This window comes from Engraulis encrasicolus, chromosome 18, assembly GCF_034702125.1.
Source record: "Engraulis encrasicolus isolate BLACKSEA-1 chromosome 18, IST_EnEncr_1.0, whole genome shotgun sequence".
In the NCBI taxonomy this organism is placed as follows: domain Eukaryota; kingdom Metazoa; phylum Chordata; class Actinopteri; order Clupeiformes; family Engraulidae; genus Engraulis; species Engraulis encrasicolus.
In genome coordinates, this window is record NC_085874.1 from 16,711,830 (window position 1) to 16,734,354 (window position 22,525).

The 22,525-nt window shown below is 44.6% G+C and overlaps 2 protein-coding genes across 3 annotated transcripts in view; both read left to right on the forward strand.

The window, feature by feature from the left end:
- fynb (FYN proto-oncogene, Src family tyrosine kinase b) overlaps positions 1 to 11,292 on the forward strand; it is a 117,318-nt gene extending 106,026 nt beyond the window's left edge. The window contains exons 10-13 of one of the 2 annotated variants that reach the window (XM_063223113.1): positions 3,037 to 3,113; positions 3,615 to 3,768; positions 6,192 to 6,323; positions 10,492 to 11,292. In XM_063223113.1, the coding sequence (XP_063079183.1) occupies positions 3,037 to 3,113; positions 3,615 to 3,768; positions 6,192 to 6,323; positions 10,492 to 10,700 (572 nt within the window). In that variant the 3' untranslated portion in view covers positions 10,701 to 11,292. The remainder of the gene's footprint in view (positions 1 to 3,036; positions 3,114 to 3,614; positions 3,769 to 6,191; positions 6,324 to 10,491) is intronic. The other variant, XM_063223112.1, reaches the window with a different exon arrangement.
- Positions 11,293 to 14,372: 3,080 nt separating this feature from the next.
- Positions 14,373 to 21,195, forward strand: LOC134468799 (probable G-protein coupled receptor 139). The gene is made up of 5 exons (XM_063222671.1): positions 14,373 to 14,447; positions 16,469 to 16,590; positions 19,941 to 20,200; positions 20,365 to 21,063; positions 21,127 to 21,195. The coding sequence occupies exons 2-5, from the start codon at positions 16,518 to 16,520 to the stop codon at positions 21,193 to 21,195; spliced, it is 1,101 nt and encodes a 366-aa protein (XP_063078741.1). The 5' UTR covers positions 14,373 to 14,447; positions 16,469 to 16,517.
- Positions 21,196 to 22,525: the final 1,330 nt, after the last annotated feature.

Sequence of the window (22,525 nt, forward strand, 5' to 3'; positions counted from 1 at the left end):
AACCTATTATGTTGGCATATCTCTATACTTAAAGAATCTCTGGTACAACTACTCCTGGTGGAAAATATTCAGCAAAGTCTAATTAGTATCTATAATTGACGAAGAAGCCCATGTGCTGAACATTCTCACCGAGCACATGGGCAAAGCTCATTGAAATGCTACAACTACTCGGCTTAGTGGGAAATACTTGATATTCTGGGGGTTTGTGGGAAATAGTCTAAAATAGGTCGATGAGCCCAGATATACTGGACATCATTACCAAGTAAATAGGCAAAGGTTTGTGAACGCTACTACCTGGTGATGATGTGCAGTGGGGTTTTGTATGTTCAAGTTCAAGTTCAAGTTGCTTTATTGGTACCTGTGGGTAAACTGGTTTTGCCATTTAGGAGAGAGGTAGGTGTCCTTACATATAAGATACAAATACATGACGTATGAATCTATATGTAAAAATCTAAGACATTCAATATAAACAAAGAAATAAAATAGCACAGACAGTGGTGGCATACAGTATAACTACTATACTACTATAAAATAGTGTGAAACAGAATGAGGAGACGTATCTACATTGTCGTCGAATACATGGGCAAAGGTCAGTGGTTGTCGCCTTAGCAACAGTGACTGTTTGACAGTAACGGTTTTAACAGTTTGTGGAGATCCTCATTGATTGATTCATGATTGAGGTTTTAAGTTGGTACGTTTAGTAAGAACAAGTCCTGTTGACTAGGATGTAGCTGTTTTGACTTCCACTTGACTGTTCCTTAAACTAACATACTACAAATTAGCTTTGACATCACAGAGGAGAGTGTTACGTTTCAGTTAACACTTTTTGTATTCTCTGGTAATGTTATTCTTTTCACGTGTTTTCAATTGCTATGGAATGAGGTATTGATTGTTGTCAGACTTGGCCCACAGAAATGTCACTGGAAAACTCCATTATGTCATAAATTCCATAGGCTTCCAACAACGGTTATGTTAGAAGGCACAGAATGCACAAAAGTGTCTTTTCTCTATTGTTTTGGGGGAAAGCCAGTCACCAAATATGTGTGAAGTCTTCAGAAAATGTTTTGTGTTGCCAAGGCAACTGGCAATATTTGGAGGTTCTTCTCATGAGGTGGCCTTGTCCCTGAATAGACTCATTAAGATGCATACGGAAAAAAATGAGTTGAGCCCTTTAACTTCTCAGTTCCCCACAAAACCGCCACAGCTTTGTTCTGTGGACTTCTCGTGTTGATGTTTTCCATAGAAAACCAAAGCACTGTGGTGCTATTTTTAAACATTAAAAGCCACAAGAAAGGCTCTCAGAGGAAAACAAGAAATGCTTGTGCATGAGAGTAAGGGATCTCTGGAATCTTGTGATGTGGATCACACATGGATAGTGACCAACATTTAGGTTACAGAAGAAACCTCTCAGGAATGAGCAATAGGTTTAAAAAGAATGCCATCACAGTCTTGACTCTTTCATCATGTTGTAAGTAAGTGGTCTCCACCCTGGGTCTAACAAGAGCTAATAAGATCATCAAAACCTTCAGAGCCTCAAAGCCTGGTTCTCATGCAGACTGTAGCGAAGGGGAGTAGAGTTGCCCAGCTGGGACTCGAACCCAGACCTTCTGGGGTAGTAAACCTGGGCTCTGACCGCTACACCAAAGAGCCAGGCTCGTTGGCATGTTAGTCAGAACACACCCACAACCCTAGTGATGGTCACTCCATCACACTGCCTTCCCCTTCGGGAAGCGCACCCGTGCGCTTCACACACTCATGGTGTCCCTCACGCAACTGCCCATCATGCTTCTCCCATCCAGTGTGCCCCGTCATCAATGCTTCACCTATCACTGGGGTCCCTCACACAGGGATCACCAATCCTGGGGGTCACTCACATGGAATTACGGCTCACACACAATGGGTACGCTTCCGATGGCCTCACAGTACCATCCCACTTCTGACACCATTTGTAGCGAAGGGGAGTAGAGTTGCCCAGCTGGGACTCGAACCCAGACCTTCTGGGGTGGTAAACCTGGGCTCTGACCGCTACACCAAAGAGCCGGTAGGCCTTTCCCTGCACTCCTATCTACAATGTTAGGTAAAAGTTATGGCAAATGAAGGTGGTTAATGACTGAACAATGAACAGTCGGCGTCAGTGCCGCATGGTTGAAAATGCTCCCTGGACACTATTGGCTGCGTGAGCGTCACAGCTCAGTCTGTGACACAGACCCTTGATGCATTTTCGCTCCATTTTCGCATCCATCTGCGTGTGAACCAGGTTATCAAAACCTTGCCATTGTCATTAAATTAAGATATGAAATATTTTGGAGCATACAGACACCCGAGTGTGCAGATCACTCTCTCACATTATGTAAGGGAAAATGTTTGGCGAGAAGGTCCCTGTCGTGGAATAGCGACTGACAGAGAGATGCAGGACCCCAACATGGAGCAGAGGACAAGAGCCAAACTACTTACTGTACAAAATAATTACATTTATGTTGACCAATTTCACGCCACAACATGAAGAAGGTGTTGAGTAAAAACAAACGCACACAAAGAGAAATAAAGTTGAGATTTAAAATAGTGGTTCCATGGGCGACACTATTACTCTCCGACTTCATTATTTTGAGGCGGAAGCAGTGGTGTAGTCTACGTTGAACGCAGGTATACGCAGTGGTGTAGTCTACGTTGAACGCAGGTATACGCAGTATACCCAATTCAAAATTTCAGGGGTTTCAGTATACCCACTTAATGTTGATTGATCCATTATTTAGAATGGCACAAATATATACAGTATACCCACCTCAAAAAAAGCTTAAATATACAGTATACCCACTTCAAAAAAATAGACTACACCACTGGGCGGAAGTAGGGTGAAGTCTCCGCATTTTCCTAGTAGCAGGTCCCACTTCAACTGGCGTTCCAGTGCACTTTTCCTAGTGGGAAGTGGGAGGAGAAGTTCCATTTCCCACTAGTTTGGATTGGGTCTGGAATGCACATTACATTTTCAAATGTGTTTGCCCATGTTGAACATTTTTGAACATTTTTCCTCGACAGGAAGCCTGTTGGACTTCTTGAAGGACGGGGAGGGGCGAGGACTGAAGTTGCCAAACCTGGTGGACATGGCTTCTCAGGTAAGACACATATTATACAGTACGCATGATGATTTTATTAACGTGTGATCTTTACTCATATGCACATCACTCAATATCCTCAGACTGGGGACAAAGCGGTCAGTTGTCCTGGGCTCTGGGTGGCGGGGGGCAGAATTGGGTCCTCAGTACAATGATTGGGGGGCCCTTTCAGATTACTTTGTCCTGGGCCCAGCCAAAGCTGTCAGCGGCCCTGTCTGTCAGTATATGAGGATTGCTGTATTAAGAAATTTTAAAAAGCCCTCTCTTTTGTCAGTCATATAACTGACAACATAGTAGACAACATACTGGCAATCCTACTGTGTTGCTGACACGAGAACCTGACAAATAGAGAGAGACTGATTGGTTAAAAAGAGATTGGTTGACAGCCAAGTAGTTTGAGTCTTCCTGGTAGAAATTACGCAAGCTCCCATTACAGTAGTAGTCACATTATTGGTCGTTCCTGATTCGGGACTGTGTGGTGTGTGTTTGTGTTGGCGGCAGGTGGCTGCAGGTATGGCCTACATCGAGAGGATGAACTACATCCACAGGGACCTGCGCTCTGCAAACATCCTGGTGGCAGACAACCTGGTGTGCAAGATCGCCGACTTCGGCCTGGCCCGGCTGATTGAAGACAATGAGTACACGGCGAGACAAGGTGAGAGACTACAATGGGTGCAACTCAACAGTGGGTTGATTAAACTGGGAAAAAAAACTAAATTTACCATTAAATTTACCAAATTAAACATAAAAAAGGAATCAAATTGACCATTAAAAAAACATTAAACCTCAACAGTGGGAGCAAGCTAGTTCCTCCCATATTCCTGTTGCTTGTGGCCTCAACGTCATCGGTGATGAATACACAATTTGTTCAATTTAAAGGTTATTCTCTCATTTGCGAAAATGGGATGTTGAATGGATAAAATCCCAACCAAAAGTTGGTCTGCCTAGTTTCGCCTAGGTTGACAGTGAGGAAACATTTGTTTTCGTCATGGAGAAGGGACACACCGTGGCAAAATTCCACAAGCAGCAGGAAAAGACGAGAGGAACTAGTCTGCCTTTTACCCAGTGTCAACAGTGGCAACCACTGTCATTAACACAATGTCCTGTGTGCAATGATTAGTCGGTGATGTTGAAAGCCTATTGACTGCATGTGTCTCTGTGTGTAATTACAGTGAATAGCAAGAAAGTTCAGCAAAGTATTTCTAACCACAGTTGGTCGTGTTGTTTCCCTGAGGAGAGTAATAACTTATAAATACAAGAGTTATTTAAAGCTGTTTGTCTCAGACCTCTGCAAATGGCTGTGTGTCCCCTGAACAAAATGACAGAGAGAGAGAGACAAAGAAAGTGGCATACAGTAGATTTAATGACAGCGAGAGAGAGACAGAGACAGAGCAAGAACATAGCGTGTGGTTTCGGTCTTTTCTTCTGGGCTGGTCCATTCTGTGGGCCCCCAGAGGCCCAGTCACTCCCTCCCATTACCGCCCAGCACTCTGAGGTCATGCAGAGGCTGTGGGCCAGGCAACAGGGTGATGAGAGAGGGTCTGGGTTTGGGTCTGGGTCTACGCTGTGGCAATGCACCAAGGGAGCGGCCCATACTACACCATCACCACATGCTGGGGCAGCCATGGCTCAGTCAGAGAGAGTAGAGAGATACTTAAAGAATCTCTGGCTCAGTGGTTAGAGGGCTGACCTTTAAATCAGAGGGTTGCAGGTTCAATTCCACCCTTACCGGTACCTTCATCCATGGCTGAAGTGCCCTTGAGCAAGGCACCTAACCCCACATTGCTCCAGGACATGTAACCAATACCCTGAACGTAAACAAGTTTAAGTCGCTTTCGATACAAGCGTCAGCTAAGTTTAATGTAATGTATTGTAATAATATACTGTACGTACGTAACTGTCTTTCATATCCATAAAACAACTTAGTTCTCTTGGTACAGGCTTTTGGATACAGTGCCTAGACTGGAGCAACATGTATGGGTGTCATGCTGAAAGGCACTTTAGCCATGGATACAGGTGTAGGGAGACTCAATCTTGAACCAGCAACCCTCTGGTCCTACATAGGACTACACTGTAACTCTAATAATTAGAGCACAGCCCTCTGCCGTTTTCAGCTGCCTGCTAGCCCCAGGCCTTCACTCTCTCCCAAATAATGTGTCTGTACTGAGCTCATGGTGGCTCTGCCGTTCAACCGTGACGGGGCAAAGAAGACAAAACATTTTCTCATCGTACCCGGAGTTTAAAAAAAAACTACTCATGTGTGAATGTGAACACTTGCTGGCAGTTAAAATACGGTGTCAAAGTTATAAAAGTGAAGGTGGTTCTTTTTCAGCAGTAGGGTGAAAGCACACTGGCACCATCAAAGAAGTGATATACTGCTCTAAACATATTTTTTTATGGCTATGCAAAGTGCCTTTTTATCCCGCGCTACTTACACTAGCAGCAAAAAAGGGGAAAAAAACATCAAAAGCTGTTAAAATGTCAATGCAGTAAAGCATATTTTTTATGTCATGTTCCCAGCTTCAATTGGGCCGTTTTATATAATTCTACTTGACTCAACTTGAGAGTTGCCTGAAGATTGCCCAGTAGCCAGCACATCTGTTTCGCTGACGAGAGACTTTTTTTCTTTAATTAACTATCTTTTTATAGACCACCTGGCCTATGTGGCCTCACTATCTTCTGCAAGGAGAGCTCTCAGTATCTACTCTTTTTCTTTTTCAATGTTTTTTTGTATTTGTTTGACACTGCTATCAGATACATTTCAAAAAACGAAACCTTCCTTCATTTGCACTTTCACCTACACACGCACGCGCGCGCACAGACACGCACACAGAAAATGTACACACACACACACACACACACACACACACACACACACACACACACACACACACACACACACACACACACACACACACACACACACACACACACACACACACACACACACACACACACACACACACACACACACACACACACACACACACAGACACACACACACACACAAACCTCCCAGGCAGTACCTGACCTCTGCCTCTACCTCTCCTCTCCTCTGCCCCCCTCCCCCCTCCTCAGGTGCCAAGTTCCCCATCAAGTGGACCGCCCCAGAGGCTGCCCTGTACGGCAAGTTCACCATCAAGTCCGACGTCTGGTCCTTCGGCATCCTCCTGACCGAGCTGGTGACCAAGGGACGGGTGCCCTACCCAGGTAGGCTAATAGCGTGCTACTGAGACATCGACATTTTAGTAGCAGACGTCGGGTGCTATACAACCACATCTGATACACACAAATCAATAATTGGTAATTGATGTCCAAGCAATGAATATGCTTCTTGGATAATCCAGTAAAAAATAATAATCCATGCATAATAATACATCCATACCCTGGCACCAGCCTGATTATCATGACTTTGAAATCTCTTCGAGATTTGGTCTGACCAAGAGCATAACAACTAACATTCTCAAATGGCATGGTTGACCCACCTCCCTTGGTTTGCTACTGGTCGAGGGCAGAAAAGGCTGAGCCAAAGTTCAAACCAAAGATTTTCTTAGTCGCAATAGAACATCTCTGCTTAAACCACGTCACTGTCTTGAACAAGCCTTTACCCAGGACCTTTGGAAATGCTCAAAGTTCCCGACAAAGTGGATTGAGTTCCCCTGCCAGGGGAAACGGGGCTCTGCCAGGTTATTTAGCAATCTTGAGCCCTCTCATACATGGTTTAGTCTTGTGCTATGCCTACTCTTGTCAACTTTGCGTGTTTTTAATTCCCCATGGACCACTTCGGCCGTCGAGGCAGTGCTTATTTGCCATGTACTGTGATAAGGACTCATTCAACCGTCTATAATATTCTTACAAAGATGATTCATTAACCTTAAACATGTGCGTCTTTAACAACAACAACAACAACAACAGCAACAACAAAACCATGCATGCCAGCTTGGTTGAATTGCCTTTCCTGCAGTTTAAGCACGCCCTCGGTTTGCCTGACAATCTGCTGCCCTTCATCAGCTAGGCACGCCATCTCTTATTATTTTTTATGCAGCCCATATGTTACCACAACTGTGCAACCTTGTTGAAGTGCAAAGACCATCAACAATTAGCACGTACTGTAGGAGCCGCGGCGTTGCGGCGTGTTGTGGCTGGGCCGAAAGCGCTCTTTGACGGATGAGTAAGTACGTGTTGCGTGCGGGAAGCTACAGCATTTGTTCTCCGGGCCTTATCCGGGCCACACGTTGCGGCGTGTTGTGGCTGGGCCGAAAGCGCTCTTTGACGGATGAGTAAGTGTGTGTTGCGTGCGGTAGGCTACAGCATTTGTTCTCCGGGCCTTATCCTCCATGACACGTGCAGTAATCCCTGCCCTGCCTCAGGGAAGGAGGATCCCCTCTCCTGAGCTGCAGAGGTGGACAGCAGCCTATAGCCTGTAGCTTGGGTAGCGCAAGCACTAGCTGCCTTTCTCTTCTGTGGGAGGGAGAACATGTGTTAGGAGTAGATGGGGAGTGCTCTGGTGTGTTCTCTGTGTGTGTGTGTGTGTGTGTGTGTGTGTGTGTGTGTGTGTGTGTGTGTGTGTGTGAGTGTGTGTGTGTGTGTGTGTGTGTGTGTGTGTGTGTGTGTGTGGTGTGTGTGTGAGTGTGAGTGTGAGTGTGAGTGTGAGTGTGAGTGTGTGTGTGTGTGTGTGTGTGTGTGTGTGTGTGTGTCTGTGTCTGTGTCTGTGTCTGTGCCTGTGCCTGTGCCTGTGCGTGTGCGTGTGCGTGTGCGCGTGCGCGTGTGTGTGTGTGTGTGTGTGTGTGTGTGTGTGCACGTGCGTGTCCATCTCACTCTAAATCACCCTCTTTCAAACACTCTCGCTAGGTCCCTCTTTTTCCCTTCACCTCTTTGTGGTGTGCGTGCGTGCGTGCGTGCGTGCCTGCGTGCGTGTGTGCATGCGTGCGTGCGTGCGTGTGTGTACATAAGGGGAGGGTCTGCTGGTGTGTGGAGAGTGAGCCTTAGGGATAATGTCGTCATCGCTCCAGCAGATGTGTTCGCACGTACTTGTATGTTCATCAACCATCTGCACAGCATGGAGATCCAGAGCAGCAGGCGCTGACTACCGCACGGGCCTACTGGGCCAAGGCCCAGGGGCCCAAGAGCAAAGGGGGCCCTGAATTCCAAGCCTCCCCGTTACACCCCCCCCACCCCCACCCCCCCACTTCTCTTACACGCTTATTCAAACACACTCAATAGTCTATATTTGTCTTTTCATAGTGTTGAAATTGCATTTTAAACTACTGTATTTCCGTACAGTTTAGCAGCAAAGTATCTCTAACATCTTAGTTACACCTTGCGATGGAATGGAGGGGGGTACTTTCTTAATGTCTAGCCCTGGGGCCCATGGAATCATAATCCATCCCTGTAGAGCCATGCCGCTACACTGCTGTCATAGGGTTCGGAAAATGCACAGCAAACTAACCCTGCCTGGAATCTAGTATGTGCTAATCGTTTTCAGTTAGTCCTGTCAGCTAAGAGACCAGGTGTTTTTCAGCATCTCATTTGTGCAAGTCAGTCTGACTTGGCAGCATCTGCTTCCTGTCAAGTTTGACGAGGTTGTTTGGTTCAGTTTGTCACATGTGTTTCTACCTGCCATCCTAATTTGACACGGTTGAAAACAAGACAGGGCTGAAAATGGGTCAATCAGTTGGCTAGATTAGGAAAACCAGCAAGAAAATCCCTCTGCTTCAAAAGGGGAGGAGGGAGAAGGGATGGTGAAGAGAGGAGAATTGCGCTGCTCCACCTCTGTGTCGGCATGTTGTAATCAAGGAGAGAAGAGCTAAGGGACTGTTTGTTATTTATTGTCGGGGTAACGAGGAAAATAGGGGAGGGTTGTGCCATTTTTTTTCTTTGTTAAGGGAAGGGTCAACCGACATGTTTTGATCTAAAGGGGAGGGTCATTCAAAAATGTTTGGCACATTTATTTTTTTTAAAACATTACAAAGTACTTTGTATGTTTCGATGTAACAATCCTAAGAAAAGGCTCCACCTTTGGCTAAAATTGATCACATCATCAGACCCCCCACCCGACTTTTGTTTCATTGTGTCTAAAGATTATCTCTCAGTAAATCTACTGAAATGCCCACTGCCTTCTGGAAGTGTTCAAGATCAGAATCCAGCATACATGTAACAAACAAACGTTTGTCAATCAACATTTGTGAAATGATGTCCATAGGGGAGGGTCATGCATTTTTTGACGATGTCGTGGGGAGGGTCATCATCAAAGTTTTGAAGCTCGCTAGGGGAGGGTCTTGCAAAACTTGACAACCAAGGGTGAAAATCTTCCGAAGACCCTGACAGATGTTTGCTGAGTGTCTCCTAAAGGCCACAGCATACGTTTACGCTCACGCCTCGCTCGCACAACTAGTGCAAGACCAAGTTGATGTCATCTGCAGGGCGGTAACCAGACATTTTCAAATACCAGGGTCAAATACTGCGTGCTGTACTGCATACTGTACATTTAGAATGCTTCACACACTTCAGGCAAACTCTTAAGGTTGTTCTCATTAAATGGGGGTGGAATGGATGGCTGAAACCGGTCTGCGTTTTTAACATGTTTACCTCCATGTAAAATAAAGGGTTTTTTAATACTACCTTGACTTAAAGGAGAGTGCTTTGGATATACAGTAACTGTAGTTCAAAAGTCTGCCAAGCCCTAAAAGGAATAACCAGATGCACCCCTTCAACCTGGAGAAAAGACTGGAGAGTGCTCGCTATTGTTTCCTTTTGCAACAAAAATGAAAGCTACAGTGAATTACTGTGTAAAAGCACAGTGTGGACTTGTACGTGGCTGTGCAAAACTGAACTTTATAATTCACCTGACGTCTTCTGTGATTTTCTTTGTTTTTTATAATAACGTGAAAAATTGTGATTGGGAAGGTGTCCATAAGATCTGCCATACCTTACGTACTTCTTGCGTCATCCTCAATACTGTGTATGTTCCAAGTTTGTAGCTACGGCCTCTGCTTGAAGACTCAGATAAACATACGTAAACCTCTTGGCAACACAGAACTGTGACGTTAAAGGAAAATAAGAATGCCTGAGCCTGCGGCCATTGAGAAAGGGGCCGCAGAATTTGGCCCCATGGGCACTGCATGAATCAGCCTGCTAGGTTCTCAACATGACACAAGGGCCTTTGATAATAATATTTCACACTTGAATAGTTATGTAATGATGAATCTTAACCCTTGTGTCTGCCTTTGTGTGTGTGTGTGTGTGTGTGTGTGTGTGCGTGTGCGCGTGTGCGTGTGTGCACGCGTATGTGCGTGTTTGTGTGTTTGTGCATGTGTTTCCATGTGCATACGTATGTGTGTTTGTGTGTGTGTGTGTGCACCACCACCACCACCACCAGGAATGAACAACCGCGAGGTGCTGGAGCAGGTGGAGCGTGGCTACCGGATGCCGAGCCCCCAGGACTGTCCCCTCTCGCTGCACGAGCTGATGCTCCAGTGCTGGAAGAAGGACCCGGAGGAGAGGCCCACCTTCGAGTACCTGCAGGCCTTCCTGGAGGACTACTTCACAGCCACCGAGCCCCAGTACCAGCCCGGGGACAACCTCTAAACAGACGGGTTGGCTGGGGACCCACATTTACTATGTACCGTTTCTTCAATTGAAAGAAAAAGAAACCCCAATGAAAACAGCATTTGATTTCTCGTTTTTTTTTGTTTTTTTTCAACTCACTTTTCGAGTTTTCCCTGTCGGGCTGTGTGGAGACAGTAAACGAGAAATCGAATGTTGTTTTCGTTTTTTTTTTCCAATTGCTACACGGGTTCACCTCTCCCCCTGCCACGCCATCGCACCACGCCACCCAAGGCTACTTCCCTACCCTCCCTGCATCTGTGCCCCCCCCCTCTGTGTCAGGCAGGTGGGCACCTGGGTGGGGGTGAGAGAGGATGGAGGGCCACCAAGAAGGCTTGGAAAGGCTGGACTGCCAGCCAGCCAACCAATCACCCCCCTCCCCAAGAACAATCCCACGAACACTGAATCCCCTCTGACCTGCCATGCCTGTTAAGGGACGGACGTGTACAGATTTCTGCCATCCTCCAAAAAACAGTCCACCACTTAATACATACCACCTCGCTAAATTCTCAGCTGCCAGACCACAGAGGAGCATACACACACACACACACACACACACACACACACACACACACACACACACACACACACACACACACACACACACACACACACACACACACACACACACACACACACACACACACACACACACACACACACACACACACACACACACACACACACACACACACACACAATCAATCAATAGGGCCTGGACCTGAAAAAACACACGCAGGAAAGGATTTTTTTGGCCATACAGTAAGACTGGATACGGTGGGATGTGAGGTGATTTTTGGAAATGTGGGAAGGGACACGGTGGTAGGGGAGGGTGGGGTGGGGTGGGGTGGGGTGAGGTATAGTAAACTGGCTGCGTTGCCTAGGGGTTGTATGGGAGCCTGTGAGGAGGCAATGCAATGACTGTGTCCAGTGTAAATATGAACTTATTGTTTGCTTTAACCTTCTAAGTCTTTATCTTGTTTTGGCCCCCTTTAGGTTTTTTTGTCATTTTGGGTTTTGTCCACCTTCATATCCTTTCTGTCATAAATCATATTTCTCCCACAGAAATAGATATTATAATCACAATTAAATGAAGTAATTGACATTAATCTAAATAATCCATATGTAAAAGCACTGGGGATGAATACAAACTCAAGGTGATGACAACATTGATTTTAAAAGCTCTTATTTTAATTATTTTGGTTTTTTATTTTTGTTTTGTTTTGTTTTTGTTTTGTTTTGTTTTTTTAAATAGAAATTGGATATATGGAATGGGATTCCTTTTTCCAATGGAAGTGCAGACCCCTGCAAGCTTACTGTCTCAATGTATTAATTCCTTTAAAGAATCATCTCACCGGCTGTCAGGCAAGCAAGAGGATAAAGCGTTGATTTCAAGATTGATTCAAGATTACTTTTTAGTTTGTCCCGCAGGAAATTTGTGATGTCCAAGACAAATTTTCTGCGGGACAAATAAAAATAATCTTGAATCTTGAATCTTGAATCTTGAATCTTGAATCTTGAATCTTGAATTTCGAATTTCTTTTGGCACTGCCTTTGAAGGAGCTAGTTTTTTAGTTAGCCTAACGTTGTCATGTCCAAAATGTGTCCTCCTCAAACATAATAGTCGTTAGGCTAAGGCCAGAGTTATTTTACAAGTCCTGTATGTCACATTTCATTGTAAGTACCAAAACGTTTAATAATAATGAAACTATTGACATATCTGTCTTTGCTCACATTTTAAGGTTTGAAATGTTTTCCATAAAAATGTAGGGGCCCTCTCAGACAGAAATGTCTTCCCAGTACAGATATTTAGTATCGATAAGAGGCGTGTTTATCGCAGAAGACATGTCCGCGATCTTTTTTCACGTATATGCTGAAAGACATGTTACAGCCATTCCTTTGCATCTATTTGTCTGCTGCTTCAAAGTTGTGATGATAAAGAGGACTGAAGGGATGAACTGTATTTCTCTCTCTGTCTCTCTCTGTCTCTCTCTCTCTCTATCTCTCTCTCTCTCTCTCTCTCTCTCTCTCTCTCTCTCTCTCTCTCTCTCTCTCTCTCTCTCTCTCTCTCTCTCTCGTTCATTCAGCCTCTTTCATTCCTCTCTTTTTTTTCACCGTTCTCTCTCTATTTCACTTTCTTCCCCCATCCCTCTGTCCTGGAGTAGGATTTTAAGTGGGTAGATGGGAGACAGGGGGGATAAAGACCCCCTGGACCCCACCCCACACCTCACCCCCTGGACCCCACCCCACACCTCACCCCCTGCCACCCCTCCACATGCACCTTTATAGTGGCTAATCACTCTGGAACGTCATACACAGCACCTCCGGAACCTTCTGCCAATCGATGTCTGTACCACGCCCTCGTAAAGATTTATATGGTTTTTTTTTTGTTTGTTTGTTTGTTTTTGTTCAGTCTGTTATTGTTATTGATTCTTTTACTCGGCGGGATGTTCTGAAGTCTTAATTTCTCATTGTCATGAAAATATATTTTATTTAACCTATAGATGGATAATGAGTCCGTTGAGATGGCGCAGCAAACCAGTAGGCATCACATGTAAACTGCCTGTCCTCAGGGATCCTGGTGTGAGGACAGTGTGAATCAGGATGTGTTTCTTTAAAAAAAAAATGTTATTTTACTCTGTTTTACAATTATGGTTAAAGAAGGAAATGTCAGTATTTTTTTGTCCTTGTTTCATTCTCTCCATTCCCATTTTTTTAACATGACCATTTTGGTTAACTTCATTGATTTGCCATTTGACAATAAAAGTAAGCATTTTAATATTGTGCCAAGTGAATTCAATTTTGTGTATGCTTGATATGTGAAGCAGAAGACCCCATCACAGATGCTTTAAACAGTGTGTGACGCTAGACTGGGACAACATCTTGATACGACTCAATTTTATTGCTTCTCACAGTTGCCATGACACCAAGTTCATGTTGTTATTTTACCACAGGGGGGAAATATAACAGTTTCATAACACCTTTTTGCCAGTCAAAAAAGTCTTTTTTGTGATTTTCCACTCCCCTTGTAGTCTGACATGTTGTAGTAGATACATGCGACACAGTAAAAAAAAAGTATTGTTATATATCAACACTTACAGAGTAGGCTACTCTGACAGAATACACTAGAAGATGTCAACACTTGTCAGTTTTTTTTTTCAGGTCAGCATTTTATTTTACTGTGTTCGTACGTATGGAATAATGACCATTATTCTTGAACATGTGAGTGTCAGTAACAGTGCATTGTGTTTTGGAGGAAGAGCCAGCCAGGCCATTTACAGCAGAGCAGATCACACAGATCAATGAGGTGCATGTCCGCCAGCCCTGCCCCAGGTCTTATCTCCTGTGTTTAGAGTCTAAACTTTAGACCCACCACCCACCACCTGCTGCATCCTGACTGACGTGCAAGACAGCTCAGCACAGGCTACTCTGGTCTCCTGTCCTCTACTCTGGTCTCCTCTACTCTACTCTGCTCTACTCTACTCTGCTCTACTCTACTCTGCTCTACTCTACTCTACTCTACTCTACTCTACTCTACTCTACTCTACTCTACCTACTCTACTCTCCTTTACTCTATTCTCCTCTCCTCTACTCTGGTCTACTCTACTCTACTCTACTCTGGTCTCCCCTCCTGGCTGCGTTATGATAGAGAAGCACATGGGCATCATCAACACTGTTTGGTCTCTCTCCATCTGCACCGTCTGAACCCCATCCCACTCCCTCTTCAATGTGAGTATAGAATCCTCTTGTTTACTCAAACCATATACTAAAAACAAGTTTCTTGCTTAATTAGAGTTGGCTCATTTAGAACTTATAAAGTAGAGGAGACGAAATGAGGTGAAGCGAGGAAATCTGAAGAGTGCTGTCCAATTCGCTTAATTTGTTATTCAGAACTTGTTTAGTAAAAAAGCCACACTCCCGGGTATAATTCTTGCAGTTTTAACCTACTGGGTAAGCATGACAGACAGACATTTCGGCCAAAGCCTTCTTCAGCGTCTTATTTAGAACTTGCCAGAAAGTCCCCTTCTTCGATGTGAGGATGGATGGTATCTTCTTGTAGACTTCTTGTGAATAGGACAACTGCAAATCAAGGTGTCAAAGTACGTAAGTATGAATGCAACTATGCTCCTCATTGAAACGGCGCTGTCTACAGCCAATTTTGATCTTTTCATGAATATTTACTAAATAATGAACTAATATGTACGATCATGGTCGTAACTACCATTGATCATGTCCTCTGTATTTTTTCAGTAATGTAAAATGTATCTATTGATGAAAACCGATATATGATCAACAATGATAAATTCAGTCTATATACGCCACCCTCATTTATCCTCAAGTCAGTGATTAATGTAAACAAACGTAATAGTTTGACTGAAGTGTTTGAAGCATTGTAAATGTACAGTTTGCAGTTCAGCGCGCAGTATTTGACCTCTGCATTTGAAAATGTCTGGTTATTGCCCTGTGCACGACTATGAACAAAGTACAGTGTTTTGCAGCTAAAATGTCTATTTCTGGAATTCAAATTGGCGGACAATGGAGAAGATCCCCTTTTTATGTATGAAAAGTCCAATTTTCCTAGTCATAGCTAATACTTAGACTTTGATGGTGGTGGTATGTATTCATGAAAAGGTAACATTTGTGACTGGGTAACATGAATTCTGGAAATCAATTGCTAAACATTTTACGCAGTGCACCTTTAATGTTGCAAGAGTGTAAGCCTCTGAGCAGTATTTATCACAGTAGATTTTATATATAGCAGCAAAATATAAAATGCATCTGTGCAATGACTTGGGGGAGCAGTGATTACCTACTTGAATGGATAATAACACTTATGATTATGATACACAGCTGACCATTCAGGAAGCCACCCATAGCCTATCTAATGATGATGTTATACTGTATGTCTACAATTGCTTAAAAGATGATCTCAGGGCATCTCCCCTTTTCCTCTAAGGAGGGATTATGGCCGACGGGATCATACAAATATGTACCTTTAAACTTCAAATAACATTACTATGAGACGTTAAAATGTTGGAGGGAACTTTTTTTTGTTTCCGAAATATTGTTTGTGACATTTCCCTATATGGTCCTTATACAAACCACATATCAGGACCGGCCCAAGGCTTTAGGGGGCCCTAAGCAAAATTTCATCTGGGGCCCCCCGAGACCACGACCTACTCAGCATCAGATGCTTCATACGCTTCATTTACTTGCACAAGTGAGGGATAGGAGCTAAAGACATAGGTAGGCTGTCTGTAGATCGTGTATACTCATCATGCACTGCACTTCTTGGCCCAAAATTCTCAAACAGAAAGCCATTTATCACGAAGGAATATCTTATTTCGCTTCAAAACTATTACTCTTCATTATATTCTGTGTTAATTCTAGGGTTTTACAAAGTGGCACATGAAAAATGACGTTGTACCCACCATCATTCCCCCAATATATAATGGCTTCTGAGAAAGACAAATCTTTAGGAAAAATGGGGGAGAGGTAATTTCTTCCTGAAATTGTGCTGCTCACGGGGGGCCCCAGGTGGCATGGGGGCCCTAAGCCTTTGCATAGTTTGCTTATGCCTCAGGCCGGCGCTGCCACATATACACACGTCATGACAACAAATGCCCTTTCCATGTTTTCCTACATTGACATCACTATATGATGCATATACCAGTCGTATACTATGGCCTGTGTTGTCCACTATCTTGATGGCCATCGCATCTCCTCCCTGCCTAATGGCTTTATTGCAGGGCCCATGATGATGTCGGCTGTTAGCTGCTGTTGATACGGACTGACAGGATGGATGGGGCCAGTGTTTTCATCACCGTCCAGAAAGTCTACTACCCACTCCTCTGCATCCTGGGCATACCAGGTGTGTGTGTGTGTGTGTGTGTGTGTGTGTGTGTGTGTGAGTGTGTGTGTGTGTGTGTGTGTGTGTGTGTGTGTGTGTGTGTGTGTGTGTGTGTGTGTGTGTGTGTGTGTGTGTGTGTGTGTGTGTGTGTGTGTGTGTGTGTGTGTGTGTGTGTGTGTGTGTGTGTGTGTGTGTGTGCTCGCGTCATTACTGTATGTGTGTGTACCATTATGAGTTTGTGCCTCTATTTGTGTGTCTGTGTGTAAACAGACATGCATACATTTTTGTCATTATCGTGACTTGTTTGTGTGCATGCGTGTATGTGTTTTTGTCTGCCTACTCTTAAGAGTGCATTGACTTAATGTTAGGTGTGTGTGTGTGTGTGTGTGTGTGTGTGTGTGTGTGTGTGTGTGTGTGTGTGTGTGTGTGTGTGTGTGTGTGTGTGTGAGTGTGTGTGTGTGTGTGTGTGTGTGTGTGTGTGTGTGTGTGTGAGAGAGAGAGAGAGAGAGAGAGAGAGAGAGAGAGAGAGAGAGAGGAGAGAGAGAGAGAGAGAGAGAGAGAGAGAGAGAGAGAGAGAGAGAGTGAGTGAGTGAGTGAGTGAGTGAAAGAGAGCATGCATGCATTTGTGTGTGCATGCGTGCGTGCATCTGTGTGTGTATGTGGCATTTGTGTGTGTGCGTGTGTGTGTGTGTGCATGAATTTATGTCAGAAAGGTGTGTGGCTCATCCCAGACCTGCTATGTGCCAAGTGTTTTGCATATAAGGCCAGAGAAAGGTAATAAAAAAGTCTTACCATGGCATGTGTACCATCAAGAGTTTGTGCCTCACTGATTCTTGAGTCCCAGCTATATTGTGCTAAATCTGTTGAAAATCAACTACATTTTCATGAATAAGATAAATCCAGATAATGACCAAGGGGCCTGTTACGTATGTACACTTGTTTGAACGATTTAAGTGTAATTTTAATCTTTACAAAAAATTAAACCTGCCCACACACTGTAAAAATTGCTGTCCTAAGGACAGACATTATCATTTAAATTGATGTAAATATTACTGAGGACGCCTTTTCAAACCATCACTGACGCTCCTGTAAGTTTGCTATTTTCTCTTCAATTTGGTACTGTCCCAATCATCATAACCTGTCAACCCAGTGTTGTATAACAACAGTATTATATTAGACTAATGTTAATCAATATATTTTTGAGAAGATGTATGAAGTACCTAAGAAACAAAAACAAAACACAATGGCTTATGTGGACAAACTATGCATATTATGTAAAAGAGTAGTTTTTTGTGTCAGATGTCAGATGTCACCACCGTCAGATTTTATTCCATAGCTTGTCAGATTGTTCCATATTTCACTGAATTTGCTGGTTAATGAAACATAATATTAGTAACATATATTAGTAATCATTGTGATCCAAAATTATACTATAGCCTCCAATGAGGTGCATTTGGAGGCTTTTTTTTCGACCACCATCACATAAAAACCTGTCAGTGTTGATATCCGACAGACAGAGAGAGGTTTTTTTTCTGGAAGGAGTTTTACATGTTTTTGACATGTTTAAGAATGTGCTTACAATATGTGTCTACAATTATGTTGAATTATTAAAATAATTCTTCACTTTAATGCAGTTAAGATATTAATTGTGTCTGATAGTGTTGACAAAACCAAGTAAAAGCCTATTTTATGAAAAATGTAAAACATGGGGAGCTTGACCAATACATTGCACAGCCAAGACCTTTGTCTATGATTATATACCTCTATATTTTGGATTTGAACAACTTTTTCTCTTTCAAAATTAAAACTTGTTTTTGACACATTGTCAAGAATCAATGGCCTGCAATGGTGTGCTGTGTGCAAACAGACATGCAGCCATTATCGTGACTCGTGTGTGTGTGCATGTATGTGTTTTTGTCTGCATGTGAGTGCATTGATTTAATGATAGGTGTTGTGTGTGTGTGTGTGTGTGTGTGTGTGTGTGTGTGTGTGTGTGTGTGTGTGTGTGTGTGTGTGTGTGTGTGTGTGTGTGTGTGTGTGTGTGTGTGTGAGAGAGAGAGAGAGAGAGAGAATGCATGCATTTGTGTGTGTGCGTGCGTGCATGCGAGCGTGTGCGCAAGTGTGTGTGTGTGTGTGTGTGTGTGTGTGTGTGTGTGTGTGTGTGTGTGTGTGTGTGTGTGTGTGTGTGTGTGTGTGTGTGTGTGTGTGTGTGTGTGTGTGCATGAATTTATGGCGGAAATGTGTGTAGCTCAGCCCAGACCTGTCATGTGCCAAGTGTTTTGCATATAAGGTGAGAGAACGGTAATAAAGGGCTTAACTTAACTCCCCCAACATATAAAAAAACACCCAGAAGCATTCCACCATCACAACAAATGAAGCTTTCATTTACACTAAATACTATTTATTTCAAGAGTGAACTCAATTCACCTCAATTTAAACACAAAAACAACTAGAAGCACTCAGAGAGTGCAAACCTCTGCCAAGGCCATGGGGTCACTGACACCATAACATCTACACGCTGTGAAATCCTTGTCTATAATATAATATATGTTCGGTAACACTTTATAATACAGACTCCTTGTTAAGCATTAGTTATGCATTTGTTAAGCATTATTCAAACCTTAGATAACCCTTTGTAAAACATTTGTTAACCATTATCTCTTTATTATTTCCCATTACTTAATCATTAAGATACACTGTTAATGGTTTTTGATACTGATACATGTGTGTGAGAGAGTAAGGGAAGGATTGGCAAATGATGAATGGTTTCTGTATCATTTGCCAATCCTTCCCCTTCCAAGGGACCAGTGCGGCGGGACAGTGCCATGCTCAGGGTACCTCAGTCATGGAGGAGGATGGGGGAGACCACTGGTTAATTACTGCCCCTACCAATCTGATGGGATGGGAGTCAGAACTATCAACCTTTTGGCTACAAGTCTGACGGCTTAACCGCTTGCCCATGACTGCCCTAATGCCTTAATATGCCGTGTCAATGACCTTTAACCTATCATCTCATTGTACTGTACGTGCGTTGGCGGCACGAGTGTAAAGTGTAAAGAAATCCAGCACACTGTCCATTCCACCAACAAACTTTAATACAACTTTTCGGTTATCTGAACTTCTTCAGATAAAGTTACAAACGCAATTCAAATGCAAACTTTTAAAAAGTTTTGTTGACAGCTTGGGCCAATCAGGTCCTGTTGCACAGGTCGCGTCACTCCGTTCATGAAGATTGCCAGATCGCCTATCCATTACGCAAACTGGACCTCTCTCCTCACTTTTTTCTCCTTTTTACTATTAACTTTCTCTCTCTCTCTCTCTCTCTCTCTCTCTCTCTCTCTCTCTCTCTCCCTCCCTCCCTCCATCCACAGCCAACCTGTTCACCTTCTACATGATCTGCGTCCGCAAGTGCGGCATGTCGGAGACGGCCATCGTCTACCTGTCATGCCTGGCCGTAGTGGACACCCTGTACCTGGTGTGGGTCATCCTTCTGGACCTGACCCTGACCTTCCTGCAGCCGCAGCCCTTCTGGCACGCCCAGCCCTGGTGCGGCATGATGGCCGTCATGCAGTACGGCGCCCTCTGCAGCTCCTCCTGGGTAGTGGTGGTCTTCACCATCGAGCGCTACCAGGTGCTCAGCTCAGCTTGGACGCCTGCCAGCGTCAGGCAGCGCTTTTGCTTGCATGCATGCATGCACATATGTGTTAGTGTGTGTGTGCGTATTGATTTAATCGTGCTTGTGTGTGTGTGTGTGTGTGTGTGCGTGTGCTCGTGTGTGTGTGTGTGTGCTACCAGGTGCTCAGTTCGGCCGCCAACGCCCGACAGCGCTTCGCCCGCTCGCGCACCACCGTGCTGACCTGCGCGGCCATCGTGGTGCTCTCCCACCTGGTCTCGGTGCCCATGGGCTGGGTGAACGACGTGACGCCGGTGCCGCTGGCGGACGACAGCAACGGCAGCAACGCGACGGTACCGCGCTGCCGCTACCGGGAGGCGGCCTTCTCCACGGCGCTGGTGTGGCTCATCACCTTCCTCTCGGGCGGCATCCCCATCGTCCTGGTCATCCTCTTCAACTCGCTCATCGCCTGCCACCTGTGCCGCTCCAGCCGCCTCTTCACCGCCGAGGAGCACCGCGCCATGCGGGGCGCGGCCAACACGCGGGGCGTGGTGAGGCGCACCGTCCTCATCCTGGGCACTGTCTCGGCCGCCTTCGTGGCGCTCAGCCTGCCGCGCTTCGTCACCTACTGCATCCTGCGCACCCAGTACAACTACAAGGCCTTTGACCGCAACGACTACGGCATGCCCATCAACGTGATCGGCGACGTGGCCAACATGCTGCAGAACCTCAACTCCTGCACCAACTTCCTGCTGTACTGCGTGGTGAGCCGGCGCTTCCGGCAGGAGCTGGTGAGCACGTTGACCTGCAGGCCCGTGGCGGCGACGGCGCAGGAGTTTGGCTCCTTCGTCACGCAGCACACCATGAAGGTGTTCTCCATAGCCACGTCCCAAAACCACCACCACCATCCTCTCCACCTCCACCTCCACCACCATCACCTCCAGCTCCACAACAGAAGAGCTGTTACTGAGACCGGCCATGTCGTTCTCACAGAGCATAAGCGGATTGAATAGAGCAGGGATGTCAACTTCAGGCCCGGAGGCCAAAGCTGGCCTGAGGAGTCATTTTATTTGCCCCGCGAGATCTTTTCAAATGTGTATTACAGTTGGACCACATGCCTGTACACCATTACTGTATAGAGTTACAGGACTTTAAGATGAAATTTTGCTGTGTCACAGGAAGCCATTGAAACTGATTACACTCAGATGAAACACAATTCGTGCAGGTTCATTAGAACTACTATATATGATTGGACTGAGTATTAAGTGCAGGTACGCACAATTTTAGTCCATTTTTAAAAATACATATTTGACCTGCGACTTTGTTCCAGATTTTGATTTTGGCCCTCAGTCAATTTGAGTTTGGCATCCCTGGAGCAGAGGCTTCACAGGAAGGGGCATATCGATTATTAAGGACTTTTGTTCTGACATTTCTGGCGAGAGAAACAGAGAGCAGGACCTGTTCTATAATAGATTGGAAGCGATGTGGACACATAAGTGACATTTTACAACATTTTCACGTTTGAAAGAGAATCAGAGGGCAAGAGAACTGAAGTGTAACAATGTTGTGATACATTGGAAAGTAGTAGATTGCTGAGGTGTCTACATGTCCAAACTCACATTTCTTTTAAATTAAAGCAAATAGGCACATTTTAAAAAACTAAAGTAACCACGCACACAGTCATGCACTGAACATAGTCATATCGAACCATCATCCCCATCACCACCACCTCCACCACCTCCACCTCCACCTCCACCACCACCACCACCTCAAAAACAGAAGAGCCGTTGCTGACACCAGTCATATTGTTCTCACAAAGCACAAGCGGATTGAGTAGAGGCTCCCATCTGGGGGAGGCTACAGAAGAAAAAAATCGATGATAAGGATAATCTTTTAGAAACATTTCTATTATTAAGGTTTTTTTTTTACTAAGGAAAACGTTTGGCTGGAGCGATAGAGCACATCCTGTACTGTGATACACTGAAATTTAAGTTGACATTTAAAAGACATTTTACTAACTTTTTTTGGATTGGAATGAGAATCGGAGGGCAAGAGAACAGAAGGCTCCTCTTCTAAATCTTTGAAGGAAGTGTAACCATGTTGTGATACAGTGGAAGTGTCTGTGATTACTGAGGTATCTTAATGTTTCGACTAACTTTTTAATTGAAGCAGACAGGCAAAATTTAGAAACCAAAACAAGCAATGACTCACTGTCATGTCATGGGCAGGGCCAGATTAACGCACAGGCTAGTTATGCAGTCTAGGGGCCCCCACCTGCCAGGGGGCCCCCTGATTGGCCAAAAGTGGAAAAAAAGTGCAGAATTGTGGCAAGTTCTGTTGTGT